Here is a 21,555-nt window from a genome sequence, read left to right on the forward strand (position 1 = left end):
TGGGGTGAAGGTTGGACCGTGACAGGGCTTCAGCCTCCCAGAGAAAGTGATGGAAGCTTAGACACTTGGTCCACTTAAAACCAGTCGGTTCAAGGCACTGGGGAACATGCAGTAGAGGAAAGCTTGTATGGGCCAAGGTGAGATTAACTTTGTCATCATGGCAAATCCCAAAGGGACATTGCCTCCTTGTAGATCGCGTGCCACCTGGATCAATCACGCAGGATACTGGAATAGCCCTTTCACAAGGTTTCACTTAGTCATTTTTGCCTTTGTGGCAGAGAAACTGTTGCCCGTTTCAGGTACAAGGGCAATTGACCAGGTTGTTGTCGATGGTAGGTTTCAGCATCAACTTGAATACACCGATCCCAGATGGCAGATTAACTAGACATGTCTAAACAGGTCTTTTCCACCTCTAATTCTGGTGATCTCCACATCCAATTCCCAATTGCTCCCTAATATTCAAATATCTTCATGACTTGCTCATTGCCAATCCTTCTCCCTCATTTCCACTTGCTTCAACTTCCTTGCTGTCCCACCTGTCTATTCTCAACTGCCCCTCAACACACCTCAATCCCACGTTGAATCCTACATTTCATAGTAACATAAGAACGGTCATACAGGGTCAGACCAAAGGTCCATCTAGCCCGGTATCCTGTCTTCCAACAGTGGCCAATGCCAGGTGCTGCAGAGGGAATCAACAGAACAGGAAATCATCAAGTGTTGCCCATTCCCAGGTTCTGGCAAACAGAGGCTAGGGACACCATCTCTGCCCATCCTGGCTAATAGCCATTGATGGACCTATCCTCCATGAACTTATCTGGCTCTTTTTTTAACCATATTATAGTCTTGGCCTTCACAACATCCTCTGGCAAAGAGTTCCACAGGTTGACTGTGTGTTGTGTGAATAAATACTTCCTTTCCTCTTACTAGTCTCTCTCAGTGCCTAGTGATGCTGCGTTCAAAGGGCATTACAAACAAGGGTATGTTGCACAAATTAGGGTGACCAGACGTCCTGATAAAATTGGAACTGTCCCAATATTTAGACGTTTGTCCCACGTCCCGACTGCTCCGTTGGCTGCACTCCCAATATTTTCTTCCTCTCATCTGGTCACCCTAGTACAAATCACTTTTTTGCCCATGGTAGCGAAAATCGTGTGTGTAGCATTAAGTCACAACTTTGTCTGCTGTGCCATACCATGAAACACTCCAGACACCAATAATGTGATGGGCTTTTATCACACTGAGCCCATCTAAGTCATCACTGCCCAGATGAAACCTGGGGTCAGTAATTTCGCTTGCAGCCACACACATGTGACTGCTGTTTAAAGTCAACGGGAGCTGCATGTCTCTGTTGACAAGCAGAATTTGGCACCAGACATGCAAAATACTTTTCTCACCGTTTCTACCACCATCTAGTATGATGGAAGAACCCATCCTAGGTGGTGACTTCAGTGGAAGTCTGACAATTGACATCTCACTTATTTGGCCTCATTGTTTCTTGGCTTCCTTTTTGCACTTCACACTTAACACGGAGAGTGAAACTTGCAATTATTTACCCAGTGCTGCAAGTGCAAAGGGCACCTGAACATCTGATGATACAGCTCCCATGCTGAAGAGCTTACCCTGGATTTCCAGCTAATGTGACCAAAAGCTATCACAAAGGACAGAGGAAGGCAGAGGTAACAGAAGACAAGAGGCTCAGCAGCAACCAGATAAGGCAGAAGGCTTGTTGGTTTTTCGGACTTGTTACGGACAAAGCAGATGTTGGTTTCCCAATGGTGCAGTCCCCTCAAAGAGCAACATAAAAAGGGATCAGGGGCTCTGCAGCTGGTTTTCATCTGGACACCACACTGACAAGGTGGGTGTCAGAGGTTCGTCAGCGCTTCTGAGCCCAGAGAGCTCAACCTGCGTGCCTTGGGAGGGGGCCAGGTGGCTGAGGGTGGGGCATAAGCGGATCTCAGGATGGGCGCTGGATAGATGCGATCCCTACCATTGTCCATGTGTTGCTGAGTTCTCCGACTCAACAGAAGCACCAAGCTCCAGCAGCGTGGGTACCCCCAAGGAAAGCAGTGTGAGTAACATTAAATGGCTTCTCCTGCCCACCGCTCTATGACGTCCATCTTTGCGCCGCATTCCCTTCCAGTTCCAACGTCTGGTCCCTGTGCTCAGGGCTCTGCAAAGCTCCATGCCTTCAGCCCATCTCTAGCGGTTCATTTCTCCCTTGCGTAGGCCCTGCCAATTCCAATGCCTCTATGTCTCTTTAGTTCCCTCAAAGGGCCCTAGGCCTGGAATATCCAGCCAGCGCACAGCTTCCCTCTTCATCAAATCCCTCCTCAGCACCCCCATTTCCCGTCATCCCTGAAACCTGCCCTGTGAACTGAAAATGTATCAAAAACCCAAACTGTGCCCCTTTGATTCACTGTGTGCACCCCAACTCCCTGCATCCCTCCCTCTTTGTCATTGGCCATTTAAATTGGGGCAGGGACCCTATGGGATCTCCATGTACAGCACCAGGCCCACCCATGCCACTGTTCAATAAATTACACCATTAGACAGGCAACATACTGTGCTCTGCCCACATGTGTCTCCCAGTCATTTCTCCCCTTGCATCTTCAGTCTGTCACACTCTGAACCGATACCCACTCATCGCTCATTCTTGTACTGTCTGTCTACCTGCTACAATGATCACCATCAGCTGCTGCTGTCTCAGGGTTCAGCACAATACACACCTCTCACAGCCAAGCTGGCTGCTGTGGTCGCAGGCACAGGGCTGGGTGTCCAAGAGCCATAAAGGAAGGTGCTTTTGCAGCAGGTAGGTAAACATTGCCTCTTCCTCACCCAGCACAGCCACCCTCCCAGATCCTAACCATGCTGGCTGCAGCTCACGTTGCAAGCTGCCTGGATCCAACGGGCAGACAGGGTGCAGCTACACTAGCCCATTTGGAGCATCCAAAAGGGGTCATCGGGGTCTGTTGCACTTTTTATGGTTCTTCGCACCAAACTCTAACCCTCTAAGGACTGAGCAGGACTCTATATGCCTCTTAATCAGCCAAAGGCACCACTCCCTAGTCTGTGATGCTCCCAGGCCAGGGAATACCAGCACTAATTCTACCTCTCATTGCCCACAGCTCCCCTGCCAGGATCTGCTCACCTACCCATGTCTCAGCTCCGGAGGTGTTCTCTTTGACACCTCATCAGTTCCTCTGCGGGGCAACCTCTCCTTGCAACTTACCCTGTCTCCTGATACTGTGGAAAGGGGAGCCAGTTCAGCGAGGGGCATGGGTGGTGATGGCAGGGGAAAGCGGGGTACAGGGGAGCCTTGCAGAGATGGCATTTCTATGCTGATCTCTTCCCAAAACAGGAGACCACAGGTGACATACTGGTAGCCTCTTGTGTCCATGCCTACTTGTGCATATACACAATGCAGTTGGTTGCCATGCTATCCCGTCGGCCACTCCCAGTTCTGCTCAGCACTGTAATTAATCATCTAACACTAGTGCTGCTGTAGCATTTGGCCAGCCAACTCGGCGCCCTGGCCTCATTGTGCTAGGCGCTGTATAATCATGCTTCCTGCCTTGCTCGCTGCCAGAACTGAGAAGACAGTAACATGTGAAGGGTGGTGGGGAGTGGGGATACAATGTGGATAGACATTTGCCATTTTGTTTTTATTATTAGACCGATCAAGGGCCAGCGATGCCCAGCGACCTCTTAGCCTAGCCTCCATTACCTGGCTGATTTCTTAGAGACAGAGGTAGGTGTGCAAAAAGCCCGTCATGTTAAAACATATGTGCTAATGCGGGGATGAGGTGCACATACAGTAAGGCAGGGCTGCCCTGCTAGAAACTAAACAGGGAGGACTGGTGGGCTCATGGAGCATGTAACACAGCCTTTGACATCTTGCCACCAGTTTGGAGCCAACCCAGATCGATAGCAGCTCTTCGGTGTGAAATGAACTGGGTGGGTCCTGTCCCAGTTCCTAGCAGGTAGGCGTCTCCCATTAGGAAAACCACCCTCGCGTTTGGTCCTAATTAGCCATGGGACTGAACTCGCTTCCCACCTCCGAATGCAGATTTCTGAAGCTCAGGGCAGAGATGATTTCCTGGGGTGGCATCTGGGGGAAGTTTGCGCTGCTGTAGCTGTTCTGCACTCACAGAGGATGGCAGTGCACAGAACAGCTAGACTGGAATCTCCCCCCCAGCGCATGCTCCCCGTCCAAACATCACAGGCTGACGGAAAGAAAGCTTGGACGTTCCAGAAGGGAAAGGGGAAGCCAGACCCTATGAGTACTACCGTGGTAAAACTGACAAAGCTGTCAGTCATGGAGAAGAGATGATAGGGGCCTCCTGGGGAGCAGAGAGAGGATCTGGCATGGCAGGAGGATGCTCTTAGCTGAAGAGACAGAGTGATGCTTGGGGGAGGATGCTCTGAAACATGGGACCTAGAGAGATGAGTGGATGGTATTTACCTCAGCAGTGACTCACACAGTCAAGTCACCTGGCTTCTGCTCTCCAATTACACTCCAGAGATGCTGCTCAGCAATCAAAGGCCCACAGTGTCTGACTCACAAGGGCCTCTGCTGGCAATAGGGCAATCACTGGGGCCCAGGAATCACAGCCAGGCATAGTGCTGCTTCTTGCTGCCCTGCCAGTACCCGTGGATCCTGTCCCAGAAGGATGGGGGGGAGGTAACTTCTGAGACCATTAGTAACAGTCTTCTCAGGAGAAGCTAACACGAGAGAGACCAGCACACACTAACAAACCTGGGTCATGTTTGAGAAAGGGTCAGGATTGGGGCTTTCCCCCACCATTGAAAAGGGAAGAAGCAGCTAGGGTCTTTGGCCACAGGACAAAGTAAGTCCAACAATCAGTGTATTGCTAAACCCCCCACCACTCCTCTTACGCTGCTGTAAAAGGCACTGGAAGATAGTGATGTATTTTTATCTGTGAGGGTATCCTCCCCTCAACAGATAGGTGAACGGATAGGTGCATTACGGCAGGCCTGGCTGCATACAATAGGTGCAGGTAGAAAACCAACATTACTTTGCACTTCTCCAGTGCCATCTGTGGAGCTCGCAACACTTTATAGATGCTAATTAACCAAGCCTCGCAATCCCCATAAGAAGCATCATTAATCCCAGCTTGCAGATGGGGAAACTGAGGCTCGTGGCGGGGAGGGGACTTTTCCCAGGTCATGAAGACCTTGCTAAAAGCGCACAGAAGATTTTTGTGTTATGGTGGTGAGCGTCCCTCCTACGTTAGCACTTCCTCCACCGCTAGCACCAGCATGCAGCAATGTTGGTAGAAGAAGGGTACATGATTCTGGGATGTAGACACACATCTCGGGAGAGTCAGAAACAAGACCAAGGAGTCCAAGTCCTATACTTTAACCACAGGACTTGAAAGTGCAGCGTCTTCATGGTTTACTGCAAGATCTGGACAATTTACACCCATTACACAGCCATGCTCCTCCCCAGGCCTGCTCCAGGCCCCAGTGCGCCAAGCGCGTGCTTGGGGCGGCATGCCGCGGGGGGCGCTCTGCCGGTTGCCGGGAGGGCGGCAGGCGGCTCCGGTAAACCTCCCGCAGGCGTCCCTGCGGAGGGTCCGCTGGTCCCGCGGCTCCGGTGGAGCATCCGCAGGGACGCCAGCGGGAGGTCCACCGGAGCTGCAGCACCGGCGAGCAGCAGAGCGCCCCCCGCGGTGTGCCACCGTGCTTGGGGCGGCGAAATGGCTAGAGCCGGCCCTGCTCCTGCCTGTGGGGAATGTTACAGGAAGAGAGCCGCATTGCACCATTATTCAACTGGGGCAGCCACTGGAGGTATGGCTGTTATGCTGGATATGGGCCAGATCTAAAGCCCACTGAAGTCGATTGAAGACTTTCTCTTGGCTTCCATGGGCTTTGGATCAGGCTCAAATTGGGCAAATAGGAGAAGAGTGAAAATTGCACACCTTGGCTACAAGTTTGTGTGGATTCTGGACTCTGATATACACAATCTCCGATTTGAAAAAGAATATTATTAAATATAATACACACATACAGCTACATTTACTCCATGCCTTTAAGAAGGGGAGTTGCCACCACCAGAAGGCCCAGTCTGTTCTGCAAATGGATCTCAAGTAAAAACAGCTAAGTGATTAAAAGAATGTAGAAGTTTACAAATTTTTAGAAGTATTTGAAAGAAAAAATGTGAAAGCCGTCTAGTACATCCCTACAACAACAAACCAGTGAGTGCATCCTGACCCTCTGGAGCAGCCCTACAATCACAAACCAGTGGGTGCAGCCTGACCCTTTTGAGCAACCCTACGCAAACCTGCATGCATAATGAGGAGAGAGCGCAGAAGCACAGGAATTGCTGGTCACACTTGTGGTCCACCTAGTCCAGTGCCCTGCCTCTGACAGTGGCTAGTACCGGAGGCTACAGAGGAAGGGGTGAGAAACAATGTAGTGGGGCAGTTATGGGATAACCTGATCTCCAGGGAAACCTAACCCCCAATAGTCCGGGGCTGTTTTGTGCTCTGAACCATAAATGGTTTATATCCTAAACAAAACTGTAGCTCACATGGAACCATTTAGAACCCTCCACATGGGTCAGCAGTAGGGCTTGGGTGCAGATCTTTAGATCCATAGCATGGGATGTGAGCTAAACGAGTAACTGATAAAAATCCAGCAAGGACACAGATCGGAGTTTCAAGTTCCAGATGGATTGTTTGGAGAAAGAGTGAGTAGTGGGTTGGTTTTTTTTTCCTTGGAATCATGGTTCCCTCACTATCCGACATGATAGTTACTTTATTTGATTGAACCCTTGTCCTGTTTTCCCTATCCTCCTCCCATTTCTACCTTCGTGTTCGATGTCTGTCTAATTCTTGAGGTCAAGTCCACGTTTCTTTAGATCGCCTGAAAATGCCGTACCAAGTACTGGCATGATGTCAGGTTTCCTAATAAGAAGAAATAGTTTCACTGATACCAAAATACCCATTGCTGGTTTAACATCTCTGCTGGCCCTGCATTCAGAAGCATACCTGAGATCAGCCCATTTCATGCACTGGAGAAAGGGGTACCATAATCACAGACCGAGTTGAATGACACAGAACCAAATGTATTCATATTTCCCTCCTTTAAGCAAAATAAGCATATACAGCTATATAATTTATATATAAAGAGAATTTAAATCACATGGCAGCCATCAAGTTAACCTCTGTTTCTTTTAATTAGGTCTCAAATCTCCCACTGCTTTGAACAATCAGTACAGAGCACCTAAAAATGTCCTGTTTGGAGTAATGGTGATTCTATGTGTTGGCACTGTGCACACATCACTGCTAGAATTAAACAGTGGGCATGTCATAGTTCTTTAGCAGAAGAGTTGAAATCTGGGTAAGAGGAACTGATCAAACATACATTTGTCCCTTAAAGCAAATGAAATGAAAATCACAATAAACAGCTAAGGAAGGGGAGAGGTGGGGGACGGAAAAACCAACCCACTTCAAGGATTTCCTTGAAGACAGAAGATCTCACCCAATACTGATACTAAAGGAAAACAAAATTCACATAGAACACATACTTGCAGGTGATCCAGACATTATGGTGTGAGCAGCCAAAAAATTGAAGTCCACACAAAACAGACTGAAAATAGCATGATCTGGAACATCCTGTAAGTGTTGGGTCTTGTTTTTTTTTTTTTTAAATCAGGGTCACTCATGCTTTCAGCCCCTGGTGAAGTAAATCAATTGTGCACGGACAATTTTTTTCTCCTGAGGAGCAAGCAACTCAAGTGAATTTTTAATCCATGCAAACCTCCAACACGTTACCGTCGGTTACACAGCATGATCACATCGCTTTTACAAAACGAAAAAACAGAACGGAAAAAAAATGAAAAAAATTAAATCCATATTTTTTCTTTGTTGTTGTTGTTGTTATAAAAATTACATAAAAACCAACTAACCAAAAAAACGGAAAAAAGAAAAGAAAAGAAAACACAGATATTAAAGGAAAAAACAACAAAAAAAAAACGAACAATAACAACCCAAAAAAAAAAAACTAACCAGCTGAATTGGGAGTTGAGGGTGAGTTAGCTTGGCTTCCATGGGCTGACACATTTGTAGCAGTGACAGCCGTTTTGGCAGCATAAATATTGGCTTCCTCTTGAAATTTACCTATGTTCTTCTTGTACCGGATTCGCTTATTTCCAAACCAGTTTGATACCTAGAGCGAGTTCAAGAAAAGACGAAAACAGTTAACGTTTCACCTTTAACATATTTTGGTGGGGACACGGGGGAGGGTTAGGAATGGGGAATAAAGCAATTTCAAGCATTGCAGTTTTTTCTAAAAGCTTTGCATGGAAAAGATTCCACCTGCTGACTCCATCCCAACCCTGGTGAAACCCAGAGCAGTATAAAGTCAATAAAAACCAATGGAGAGGTGAGCACATGCCCGTTCTTTCAACTTCCATTAAGGGCACACTGTCAAGATAACAATATTGCCAACCCCTAGCATTCCACAATCGTGAGACAGGTTCCAGAAATCAAGAGACTGGCTTCGAAATCATGAGATTTAAAATAGATCAGGGTGAGGGCCTTCATTTCCCTTCTGGGATATGAGCCTATAGGGTGCACGCAGGTCATGTTTTAAAGCTTTTCTCTGCCACTATGAGGGCTGTAAGCTTACTTACAAAAGCTGAGATTTTCCTGTAATCACAGGACTCCAGGAGATGTCTTTTAATGGCAGCCTAGCACCTGCCTGTGCCTTTGAATACTCCCCCGAGACCATTATTAAATGTGTTCGGATTTTAAAAATCTAATTTGCTTTTCATCATTTATCTTGCTAATTTCCACTCAAGCTTAGGCCAGCCAAACTAGCCTGGTCAGTTTCACTTCCTGGTTCTCAAGACTGCTGGGTTCAGGGTCCCTGCACTGAAGAGAAAGATTTTCATTTTTTAAATAAACCGTTTCAGCTGAATGATCTAGGTACCCAGGAAACTCTTCTGTTCTGATTTGATTGGGGTAACTCCAGTGCCTGGCTCCTCTAAACAAAATGAAACCTTGTGCCTAAAACTAAGCTGTCCATATCCCTTTCATGAGAATGCCAGTACCATGCACTAGGAAGCTATGATTCCCCCTGACACACACTCAAACACACCTTGGTTTAATGCTCTCTCCATCACAGTAGCATGTGCTGCTTTTTGGAGCACATCCCAGAAGAATTTACAGGTACAGCTGCTACATTGGTTGCTCTGGTCTGGTTTACACACACAGTTTTACCAATATAACTCAAGGTTTAGCTAAATCAGGGCAAAACCTGTATGGACACTCTTAATCCAATTTAAACTTGATTTTTACCAATTGAGCTTGCATCAGTTACTAATACTGGTGCAAATTCTGTGTGTAGGCCAGGATTCCAATTGAAGGAGACAGAAAATGGAGATTGTTAGGGGCTTTGCCGTCCGCTTCTTTTGGTTCAGATTTCATGACATTGCCAGGTGGTCACAATCCCAAACTGTCAGCTCAGATTATGCTTCCCCAACCCAGATGCAGAGGTGGGAAAGTTTGCAAGGGCAGCCATCAATGGAGGTGTTTCAACAGAACTTTGCAGCGTCCGCTGCGTGCATGGTGCCTCGACCGTCTACAGATTTTCACAATGAGACAGGTTGAACTATGATTTATAAAAATAGACTGAACTTCTTCAGAAGTAATTAAGGAAATGGAAAACTATGGGCCAGATCAGTGGCTGGTGTAAATCGGTGGAGTTCCATTGATGTTGACATCAGTTGAGGATCTGGCCCTATGCAATGAATCTGTCTCAGAGAGCACCATGGAGAGATATTAACAGCTAGGCTCTAATTGATTAATTGCAATTAGTCTCCATTGAGGATTTTAACTGATTTTAAAGAATGCAGCTTTGAGTCAATTGCATAAAGATTTGTGGTGGGCAACTCCCAAAGGGTTTGGATAAGCACCCGAAAGTTTAGAGTCTGAATGTTCATCTGAAATATATGAAATTCTTGAGTTGACATTTCTCACTAAAACAAGCTCTCTGAAAGTTTCTGATACTTTGTGGTGTGTCTCAATCCTGGCCCATGTAGTCCCATTTGGAACCAGGCAGCATTATTAACAATAGTCTCTTTCCTCACTTACACTGTGTGTTGCACACATCAACCTCAAAGCACTTTATAAAAGCAGGCAAGTATCATTCTCATTGGACAAATGGGGAAACTGCAGCAGAGAAAGGTATCATACTACAAGTCAGTGGTAATGCTGGGGACAGTACCTAGATCTCTAGACTTCCCTTCTGGTGCCATTTATGAAACCAGCACTAAGGGTAACCACACATATGGAACTGAAACCAGCACAGAACTTTTAAAAATATTGGAAAGACCTGAGCTTCAGTTTTGGAAGTATGTTTTGGGTGTCTTCTGGTTTTATCTAGAGTTCTTCCTCCAGAAAGGTCAGTTGTGGTAAAAATGAATAGGTTCCCAAGGACTGTTCAAAACAGGGCTGGAATGAAACCAGACTGTGTTTTTTGAAGGCTGAAAGTCCACTGACCTGGTGTCTTTGTCATTGGATTTACCTTCGGTTGTGCTACCAAAAGAGGATGGGGACCTAATCAGACATGTCCCCGTACCCTTACTATATCAATGGCATTCCCTACTTCCAGATCTTTAATGGATCATTATGAAGGTTGCAGGGTGCAATCCTCATGGATGTATATATTGAGACATTTGCATAGTTAAAAGATTCAGGAAAGGTCTGAGCAACTTGGGTCTACAATCTTGAGCTGGAACTCTAGAGTTCTGGACTTCCTTTTCCTTCCAATTGTGTGCCACGGAGGTGGGACTCTTGGCATTTTGGTGCTTCCACTTCCAGATGGAGTCCAAGAGTGCGGAGGCCATGGCAGGAATAACGGGAGCTTGGGACGGGGGGACAGTTAACTGAATTTGTTCTCATCTCAGGAGAGGTTCCTGGTTTGAGGTTGAAGGTCTGAGGACAGTGATAGGAGACTTCTGATTTAATCAACGCGGGGTGGCTCATCCATATCAAGTCCCAACAACAGGGTCAACAGACACACAGCTGCTAGGCTCAGCTGTAAACTCCCCTTTATGGGAACTCGTTTCTGGAAGCTCAGTGAGCATGGCCAGACCGTCCTATCAGTATGCCCCCTAATAATCCCTCTCTCTCTGGCCTGGAGCACTCTCCCTGCCATGCCATATTTGTTGGCGTTGGTGGAGCGCCCCTCGGCTTCCTGGAAACAGAAGTGCTTCAGTATGCCGGACTAGACAGACACAGACAGGGCCTCAAGTGCCTTCTGCTATACTTGCTCTCAACAATCTCTTGGGACTGACCTGCCTTCATACATCAGGCATAGTGATGTTTAACTATGGGGTGAACAGGAGCGGGGATAGGCCACTGTTCAGGAAGTGCTAAGCACCGCCCTCTGAAAATCAAGTGCCCTGTCGACCTTCTAGTTGGAAACCCAAAATCACTCATCACTATTGAACATCTTGGCCTCACTTTTCGAAATCATGGCCATCTCGTGCAGGATTTCCCCAGACAAGTTCATCTGTGTTGGCACTCTGCCTTCTGAGTACACCAGTTCAAGCTATTGATCCATCTAGCCAGGAATCCTATTTTATGCTAACCAGATCAGATCTGTGGCCCATCTAATCTGGTAACCTGCCTCTATGCATAAACCCATTACTGGAAAAGTCCAATATTCCATCTACTTTGGTGTGTCACCTCCTAGACCAGTTAGCCATTCTTCTGTAGGCTAGTCCTGTCCCTTAGGTTGCTACTCTGAATTAGGATTATGGCGATACAGCTGAGACTTTTGTCCCATTCTAAATGCCGGATATTTGGTCACTGGTATCCAGCTTGTGTTTTGCACTCACTGAATAACTGTTGCTTGTTTCACTGCATGGAAAGAAGATAAATAATCCCTCCTGTTTTCTACGATGCCTTGCATATGCAGGGATCTCAAAGTGCTTGATAAACTTCGCACAGAAATCCCCTGGCACACCATTGCAATGAGGCTACCTCTGGAGGGGATGGCAGCAGCTATTTAACAATGCACAGTAACACTGCACTGGAAGGGAAAAACATATCCAGCTGAGACTGAGGGGTGAATTTCAGGAGGCAGAATGGAACTACTGAGATTATAAATTGGCCATGAGATAGGAGTTAACAGCCTAGCTCTTGCAAAAAGGGTCACAGCTCCTTTAATAACCTCCAGTTGTCAGGAATGCTTCCACTTCTGAGTCATAGGGAAGAGAGCCAATGATTGGTTCACTGACACCTCTTTCAGCAAGATCCAGGCTTTCCTTTGAGGCCTAACATTGAAGTTATGGAAATGGGATGTCTTGTTAAAAAAGCTCACTCAGAAGATAACGGCTTGATGCAGAAATCACTGGGTGAGGTTCTGCCCGTGCCACGCAGGAGGTCAGACTAATTGATCACAATGGTCCTTTCTGGTCTTACAGTCTATGAACTTAGGAGCTAAGGTAATTGCGTTTGCTTTGCGAGAGCTGAGAGGAGCAAAGCCCAAGGCAGTATGAACTGAGGCAGTTACAGTGCAGGGAGATGATGTGTCTTCACGTAGTTTCCAAAGGGATATTCCATTGACGTGGTGCGGATAAGCACTCAACTTATCTGTACCGCTGTGGCCTGAAAAACCATGCGGGGATGGAAATCCTTAGGAAAGCAGCAATGTTTCCTTATTTCAGTTTGCTCAGAAAGATCGCAAGAAGAGTTTTTCTCCTTGAAATTGGCTCTTTCTGCTCCAGGCCCTAGGGAGTGCAGAGATGGCATGTGAATTACAAAAAAGTGAATGGAACTTTGTTGGATCCCATAAAAACATCCAGGGTCAATTAAAAGTTCAGGATGAAACACCAGGACAGTGCTTGGTTTATTAGAACCAGCATGCCCCATTTCCCATGTGTAACCTTGGGATGGACTGATGGTCATTTGGGTCTTCTAAAGTATGTTATTGATTGGAGGTCACTACATGAGCATTTAAGGAACAATTAGCAAGATTCCCTCAGGATTACAGATGACTACAGTCTCCAGTTTGATGTTGTTCCTTCCAGAGAAACTGAATAGCCACGCTGGGTGGGAACCTGGCCCTAGTTACTGTTGTCATCCTCATGGGAACGTGTGACCCAAATGACACCACAAACCTGTCTGCGAACATGAGGGAGCACAAGATGGCTGACTGCCGGAAAGCGTGTGGATTGGCTGTGGGCAAGACTACAAGAGGCCATGCTGATTGGTTCCAGACTTTTCAGCCTCTAGCAGCCAAATACAATAGGAGGAACAGGGGAGGATGGAGGGAAGGAAGGAGCTGAGCATAACTGACAACCAAGAACATGGCGGTTGCAAATTAGACACTCAACTGCTCTGCTCAAGCCTTGCATCAGCATTCTGGTCAATGCTATATGCCCCAGGGCACAGAGGCTATTCACCTGCCCCTTTCATTACATGGGCACACCTTGGGGTGTAGCTAGTGAATTCCCTGTTTCCATACAAAAATTGCACGTGCCAGCAGATGAGAGAGGCATTGCGTTCAGCAAATACAAGAGTAATTACCCTCTATGCCTTTAGATGTAAAAAAACAACCCTGCAAATCCAGCCCCCAATATCCAGCCATGAAACCCTCAAACCAGAAACCCCACGGCCTCCTTCCTGGTCCTTGCTCACACAGCTCCTCAAGCAAACCCCTCCCAAGCCCCACGTCTGTTTGTTAGTTGTTCTCTAGCTTGTGAGGCCAGACACTGGCCAAACATGGCACTTGCCCCAGGAATCTCCTGGACGCCTTGCTCAGCTCTCACTCTGCCACCTCCCCCGCCCCCCAGCATGCCCCCCTCAACCTCTACCGCTTAAATTCCATATTGGCTCTATTCTGCAATGTCGCAGCCAGCCCCTGCCTTGTCCATCTCCATCCCTTCCAGGTGATTGCCCTAATACTTCCCCTCCCAATCCACATTTCTTCGTCAATGGGCCTTGTCCCCCATTGTTCCATACAGCCTCCAATTATTCTCTTGCTACCAATCTAGCAGTCACCCCTCAATTCACCCACCACCGCTGTGGAGATCAGCAAAGAGACGCTTGCCTGGTTATTTGTGCCCTGCTGGAGAAACGCGAGGCTATTATTTTGGTGCTACTCCCTTTGCCCGACCCCTTACCTGTGAGACTGTGATGCCACACTTCTTGGCTAGCTCTTCTTTGGCTTCCTCACTAGGGTATGGGTTGCTGAGATGGGAATAGAAATACTCATTCAGGATTTCTGTAGCCTGTTTGTTGAAGTTTCGTCTCTTCCGCCTTGGCAAGGAGAAAATGGAACAGAATTAGGGCCAAGGCTCCAGAAAGAGGGAAAGTGGTCTGGGGATGGGAATCATATTTTGCAGTTCTACGGGGCCTCTTTCCTCTCCATTGCAAAGTACTTTGCAAACCTCCTCTACTCAAACTTTGCAACCTTGCGAGGGAAGCTCTGGACCCACCTGGCCTCTGACCTGCCTCCCCGGGCCAGTGCCCTGTTAGGAGGTTGGTCCCCCGGTGGGCTGGTGAAGGAGACTGCATGACACAGTAGTCAGGGTGGGCTGGGGATTTGATCCACTTGCATCTCAAACCACATTAGCCCGTCTGTTCTGGTTCCTTACCTTCATACTGGATCAGATCTATTGGTTGTCCCACCTCTGCCAGACCAGAGCAGATCTTTGCAGTGTCTGCTCTGTCTAAAGGCCAACATGAGAGATGAGACACCCCCCTACCCCCACAAAACGTTTTCTCTCAGGCGGGAGATGGGAGAACTTACCGCGCATCTAGAAATCGGGAGCGCAGGATCATGACGGCTTCGCACGTGCTCTGCTTGAGCTGCATCTGGATGGAGCTGAATTTGCGGTGGATGATGCTGACCATCCGCTCGATCTCCTTTGGTGAGATGGGCCGGGTCCGGCTCTGCTCGCGCAGGAGGTTCATCACGTGGGTGGTGAATTCGTTGCACGCCTGGGACGGCAAGAAAAACAAAAGAAACCCCGGGATCGGAGGGTCATTCGGCCGTGTTCAAGACTATATGTTGCCAGCAAGCCAGGTAAGGACACCAGCCCAGGGCCCCCACGGAGCAGCACAGCAACCAGCTAACGAGATCTAGCCACCCAGCCGCGACTTGACACCACATCCATTTCCATAGTGTCGGACCACTTCCCCTTTCCACGGTGGGGATCAAGCTGCCTGCAACTTCAGCCCTGAGGCAGTGGTGAGGGTTTCTAAAGGAAAGAGCCTTAAATTGGGCCAGGGAGGAGATGAAACTGGGCCCAACCCTTTAGAGTATCCCTAGCAGCCAGGCAGAGAGGGCCTGTTGGGTCATGTAGAGTTTAATTCACAGCCCATTGAGGAAAGACTCTCACTGACTCAGCGGGCTTTGGATCAGGCCCCTCATCCACTTGCCAGCTTGTGTGGGATTCTTCTTCTTCTTTTTTTTTTTTTAGTGTTTTGTCCAGTCTAGGAGTTAAAAATGACCCAAGTAGTGGAGCTTCCACCTTAAGAGGACTATAACGTACCCTCTCACCTCTACACTATCTCCCTGATGCTTAACCCCCATCGTCCTCTGCTTGCTTCCATCCCCGGAACTCTGGGCCCTTCTTGGACCACTCTAACCAAGCCCTCTCCTTCCTGATCACTCCCATCCTTCTACCAGCAACAGACAGTCGCAGTAGGGCCTTCCCTTCATCATGGCTGCACACGGTCAGCTTTTAACCCTTCTTCAGTTTAGGAGCCCTCCTGCCCCTGGATCTATATGGCTGCCCTTCCCTCAGCTTCCTTCCATTCCTCTGTATCTGTCTGGTGATGAGCTGCCCACCAGGGAAACAGACTAAGTGAGAAAGAGGAGAAAAACATCCAGCAATAAACTGCACAGCCAGCATCTGAGACAGCAATGGGGAGTCACTGCACAGAACACAGAACAAAACGGGTGATTGGGCAGAGGCCTTGGGAGCTTTAAGAGGGATCAGAAAGGAAGGATGGTCCAGTGGGTTGGGTGTTGGTCTGGGACTCCAGAGACCTGGGTTCAGGCATCTCTTCTGCAACAGGCTCCCTGTGTGGCCTCAGGCAAATCAGTTAGTTGCTCTGTGCCTCAGTTTCCCCATCTGTAACAGAGTTAATTTCACTTCCCTACCTTGCAGCTGTGCTGTGAGGATAAATACAGTAGGTGCTCAGACACTTGGGAGGCCACATAATCCATCTCTGGCCCAAACTCTTCTCTCTAATTAGCTATCAGCTTTAGAACAGGCCCTGATTAACACATATTGGTACTTCACTTTGAAGATGCAAAGAATTCTGTAAATGCTAATTACTATTACTGCTGATCCTCACACCAGGCCTGGGAATGGCTGTAGAACTGTGCACACCTAGGCGGGCAGGCAGGGAAGGCGTTCAAAGCTGCTGCGGGGGAAAGGCAGAACTGTCGCACTCTGAATGACTAAGGAAGGGAAAGGAAGACTCTTCCATTGGGGCTCATTAGGACAGAGATATAGGGAACGAGGAGGCCAGGCTAGGCTGGCTCTCCATAGAGAGAGGAAGAAGTTCTCTCTTCTGCCAGGCAGAGAATGAGCTTTCAGGGTAGGCTGCCGAACCCGAACTGAGCAGGCGAGGAGGAGTTGATGCTATTTCCTTGCTGCTGGGGGAATGGGAGGAGCTGGGCTGCATAAAGCCTTTTGTTTGGGACAAAGATGGAAAAAAACCCTACTCCCTATTACTTTTGCTTTGGGGTTGGCTGGAGGAGCCAGAAAAATATAGGATTTGCCTTGTCAGATCAGAACTACGGTCCTTTCAGTCTGGTAGCCATACTGATCCCTTCATCTCTGACATATTGGATCAGACCAACATCTCGACCAGTCTGGTATCCCACTTCCTTCCATTCACAGGCAGGCCAACAGTCTGACTATACTGGCCTGCAATCCTGCCGAAGTACCCAGTGCCTCATGAGACCAGCTCTCCCATAATGCATGTGGTCTGCTGTGCAATAGGGTGCCTGGGAGCTGGCAACTCCTTGATTTAAGCCCACCCAGGATCAGCTGCTGTTCTGATGCACGTGAGGTGGCCTGTCCTAACTCTGTCTATGCTACAAATGTTACTTATGGATGGTCCCCGGTCTCAGAGCGCTTGCCCTTCAGGCAGGGGGGAGAGGTGCCAAAGGACAAGATGGTGGGAGTGGGCCAGAAACAAGCATGGGAAGCAGCGAGCGCTGGTGGCTCAAATGCACCTTAGGCTGCTGACACGGGAAACGGTTAATTCTGCAGGCATGCAGGGTCCCAGAGACGGACCAGTCAGAGCCCCCAAAAAGACCCACATCAAGTGGCTGCGGGCGCTGAAGTGACACAGATCTGCTGCAGGTTTCTGGCACATCTGATAACAAGTCAATAATGATAATAATTAAAGCAGTGCAGGCAGCATGAGACGGGCACCCTGACATGAAAGGGCAAGCAGGTAATCACTGGAATTAGTGTGCTGACGGCACAGCACCACCCTGCTGCGTGTGCTTCCACCACCGTGGTACCCCACTCCTCTCATGCCCACAGGGGATGTTTGTTTTTAAAACATTTTCTCAGTCTGCTGCATCAGATGCTGGCAGGTCCATGCAGCCAGAGGGAAGCAAACCACTTAGCAACACAGATGACAGCCCGGCTCTGAAAGAGAGGCGACCTGCAAAGATGTAGAGGAAAAGCAATGAGTTGCTGAAGAACTTCACTGCTCTGTGCTGAAAGCAGGGCTGGCTGGGCTGGGCCTCACGCCTTGGGGCCCCCGGACAGGCACACAACACACCCAGAGCAGTGCCCCCACTTCACACGAGGCAAGTTGCTGCTCTCTCTCCTCAGACCCATCCGAACGGGATAGCTCACTGCCCTCATGGCACCTGGGGCCCTGCTCTTGCTGGGCCTTGTAAATCATAAGGGTAGTCTTGGAGCAACCACCCCAAAAGCCAGAACTCTCTGGCACTCGAGAGATGCTGTGAAGGGGAGGCTGCTGCAGTGACAATCACCTGATTCATAGAACAGTAGAAATGTCAGGCTGGAAGGGATCTTGAGAGAGGTCATCAGATCCAGCCTGCAGCACTGAGGCAGGACCAAGTCTGCCTAGACAGTCCCTGACAGGTGTGTGTCCAGCCCGCTTTTAAAAGCCTCCAGTGACAAGGATTTCACAGCCTCCCTTGCAAGCCTGTTCCGGAGCTTAATTCCCCTTGGAGACAGAAACCTGGTACCCACTATCTAACCTAAATCTCTCTTGCTGCAGATGAAGCCCATTCCGTCTTGTCCTACCTGCAGTGGATATGGAGAACAATTGATCCCTATTCTCTCTAACAGCCCTTAACACATCTGAAGACTATTCTCAGGTACCCCCATAATTTTCTTTTCCCAAGATTAAACAGGGCTAGTCTTTTTAACATTCCCCACAGGTCAGGGTTTCGAACACTTGGATCATTTTTGTTGCTCTCCTCTGGACTCCCTCCACCGTGTCCACATATTTCCTCAAGTGCGGCACCAAGAGCTGGACACACTACTCCAGCTGAGGCCTCACCAGGATGGGGAAGGTGTTCTCAGAGGAGAACTCCGCTGTTCCCTTCTTTCTGAGCTTGTGTACGCTTGGACTGTGTCTTCCTTAGGAGGTCAGAAGGTAACCTGGGGCACAGCCTGTATATGGTGTAAAACAGCCCCTCACCCTTTCACAGACTGACATGTCAATGGGAGAACCCAAGGGGTTGGGTTCGATCCCCTGAGCTGAAGACATCGTTTCAATTGCTTCTCTCCTTCTCATCTTAACAGAGCGTGGATCCTCTACTCCCCTTGCTGTCCCATCATCCCATGGTGCTCTAAAGACATCAGCTGTAGCTAACTACCCAGTAGATACAGCTAGTTGGTCAGAGCCCTTGTGAAGGTTTCTATGCAGCAGAACCACTGGCCCCTATACAATCCACGTAAATCGTGAGGAAACCTTCCTCGTCTGAGAGGTCTGCTATACCCTCTCCTGGCTGTTTACCTAGGTGCTGAAAGAGCCAGCCCCGTGCTTATAGACTCCAAGTAGTTTCAGCCTGCCTCATGTTCACATGCAAAAGAACATTATAGACAAAAACTGAAGAGAAAAGCTGTGTCAAGTCACAACAACATCAGGTTCCTGAGGTGAAGCCAGATACTGGACCTGTCCCAGCCAGCTCCTGTGTCCTGGGGCCAGCTTCCCTGCCGGCAGGACAGCTGTGACCTGGAGGGGACATCTACCCCACACCTTAGGCTCACGAGACCACCCATGTGCATGATTTCAGGTCAGCGCAAACTGATGCTGTCGGGATGCAATGGTCACAAACCACATTCAGCCGTCAAGATAAGAAACCAAAGCATGTGGAGCTCAGCAGCCACGCAACTAGCCTGCCTAAAGCGCAGCTACTTCTCCAAGCCCTGTCTGAACATGGAAACCTCTCAGCTGCCTCACAACTCTCCCCCACAAAAGCCCTGGATCCTCTCAACCTACAGTCTCCTTGTGGGGGGGGGGGGCACACCCAGTAGGTCCTCTGATAGCCCTTCCAGCATCCCCCCAGGGCTTGTCACCTCTCTCCGCAGGGTGTGTAGGGCACTGCCATTGACAGGCTGCAGATGGATCCAATCACCTGCTGCACCAGCTTGAACTGGGCTGAATTCTCTACGGCCACCAGTGTCGGCAGCCTGAGGATCTCTGGAAAGGGCTGCCTGAGCCCTGCCTCTGATCTCAAAGGGAGAAATGGAGAGGAAAAGCTGTTCTGATTCTCTGGCCCAGAGAGATGGCAGCTTGGTGGAACACAGGACGCAGCAGGGAAGACCAAGACAGTCCTGGCCATGATGCCCTTCTCACTATCCCTTTCCACGCCATTTTGAGGGCAAAGGTGGAACAATGTCAGGGCTCTTTGCACATGGGAAGTCATGATAGTGACGTTACAGCAGAACTCAGTTATCCAGAGGTCTTGGGAGGCATTCTGAAAAGGCCAGACAGCCAGGGGACCTGGCCAGCAGGCTTTGATGTCTGAGCTGCAGGTCCTCTGCCTCAACTCAGACTCACGGCTCCCCTGTCAACAGCTGCCTGGGCTCCCCACAGCCGCCTCAGTGGAAGGACAGGAAGTTGCATGGCAGGGATTCACTGCCCAAGTCTTTATCCACGAATCAATCTCTGACACAAAGATTAAAAATCAAACATGGGGGGAAAATATCTGACCCTGGGAAAGCCACGAACTCCAGGAAAGCAGGACTTGGCAAGGCAAGGGTTACCTGACACTTATACTTCCCACCTACTGCGGTCAGATTCCCCTCACTGCTGGTTTTCCCAGCACAAAGAAGGGCTCAGCGGAGAAGAACTAGGCAGGAATGCAGCTGGCAGGCTGTCCTCTGGTTGGGAGTAGTGTGTTCTGGCTTTGGGCAGCGAGACACCTCATTTGGTTCAGGGGAGATGGAGAAGGGGGCAATCAAGAGACATGTCTTGCTGTCAGTCCAGAACACGGACAATGGAGTACATTTCTCTTGACAGTAAGTCCAATTTCCGCTAAGCCAACGGCTCGTCGTCAGTTTCATAGCCAATGGTACTAAAGGGATGTAGCCAAAATGATTTTTTCCCCATTTTTCAGAACCAACAGCTCTCCCAGCTCTACTCCTGCAGAGCCACGCCTTATTCACCGAGACTGTTAACAGGTTCCTTGCTTTTAATGCCAGAAGAACCCATTGCTGTCTAGTGTGACCTCCTGCGTAACACAGGCCAGACCATTTCCTGTGTCTCGTTCAATGTGCATCTTGTTCACTCTGTATAAATTCTCTCACTTAGTGCACGCCCCCTACTCCAGTCAGTGGGTCCCCCTTTCCTCTACCTCCACCTCAATGGGACTGCCTGTCCTGCAGGCTTCAGGGACTCTACAGCAAAATAGCAACAGAAACCTTCCTGCACAGTTCAGCAGAGGGGATAGCTTGTAGCTGCTCTCTTGAAAAGTACCTCAGCTTTCCATAGCTCCCAAGCACCTAGGGTATGTCTACACCAAACACAGTGCAAGCCTCCCTTCTGTCCACACACAAATCTGTCTGACTCTGGTCAACAAGCACTCAAGACTAGATCCTAGGATCTTGCTAGGGGGTCAGCTCGGAGCCCAAGTCCTACTGAGATTTAGGTCCAAGCCCGGGCATGTTGTGGTGTGGAAGCCGCTCAAACCATAGACATTTATCAGAAGGTTTGTGTAGTGCAGTATGGATGTGTTAGCACAGCCCTGAGACCCAGGTCTAGCTATTGTAAGCCTGGGTTTACAGTGCAATGTGCACGCTCAAGCAAAGGCTTGGAAACACTAAGTCCACAGACCCGGGTTTACAATGCAGTGTAGACACATTCCTATTGGGCAATAAAGGGGGCAGGGCTGGTTCAGTGCCCTTTCAATGCTTGTTTAAATGTAGCTACTCCACCAGTGGTCACCGGCTCTCTGGAGATGCGAAGGTGTTGGTGCCATTGTACAGGGCACTGGTGGGACCTCATCTGGAGTGCTGTGTGCGGTTCTGGTTGCCCGTGTTTGAGGAAGATGGATTCA

General features: G+C 48.9%; 1 protein-coding gene across 4 annotated transcripts in view; it reads right to left on the minus strand.

Moving 5' to 3' along the window:
• The window catches only part of PBX1 (PBX homeobox 1), a 259,367-nt gene that overhangs the window by 28,902 nt on the left and 208,910 nt on the right, over positions 1 to 21,555 (minus strand). For 2 of the 4 annotated variants that reach the window (XM_030572628.1, XM_030572631.1), the window contains exons 4-6: positions 14,794 to 15,002; positions 14,165 to 14,300; positions 8,037 to 8,196 (exon numbers count right to left, since the gene is read on the minus strand). In XM_030572628.1, coding sequence (XP_030428488.1) covers positions 8,037 to 8,196; positions 14,165 to 14,300; positions 14,794 to 15,002 — 505 coding nt within the window. The remainder of the gene's footprint in view (positions 1 to 8,036; positions 8,197 to 14,164; positions 14,301 to 14,793; positions 15,003 to 21,555) is intronic. The other 2 variants (XM_030572630.1, XM_030572629.1) reach the window with 2 other exon arrangements.

Source organism: Gopherus evgoodei, chromosome 8 (genome assembly GCF_007399415.2).
Source record: "Gopherus evgoodei ecotype Sinaloan lineage chromosome 8, rGopEvg1_v1.p, whole genome shotgun sequence".
Taxonomy (NCBI): domain Eukaryota; kingdom Metazoa; phylum Chordata; order Testudines; family Testudinidae; genus Gopherus; species Gopherus evgoodei.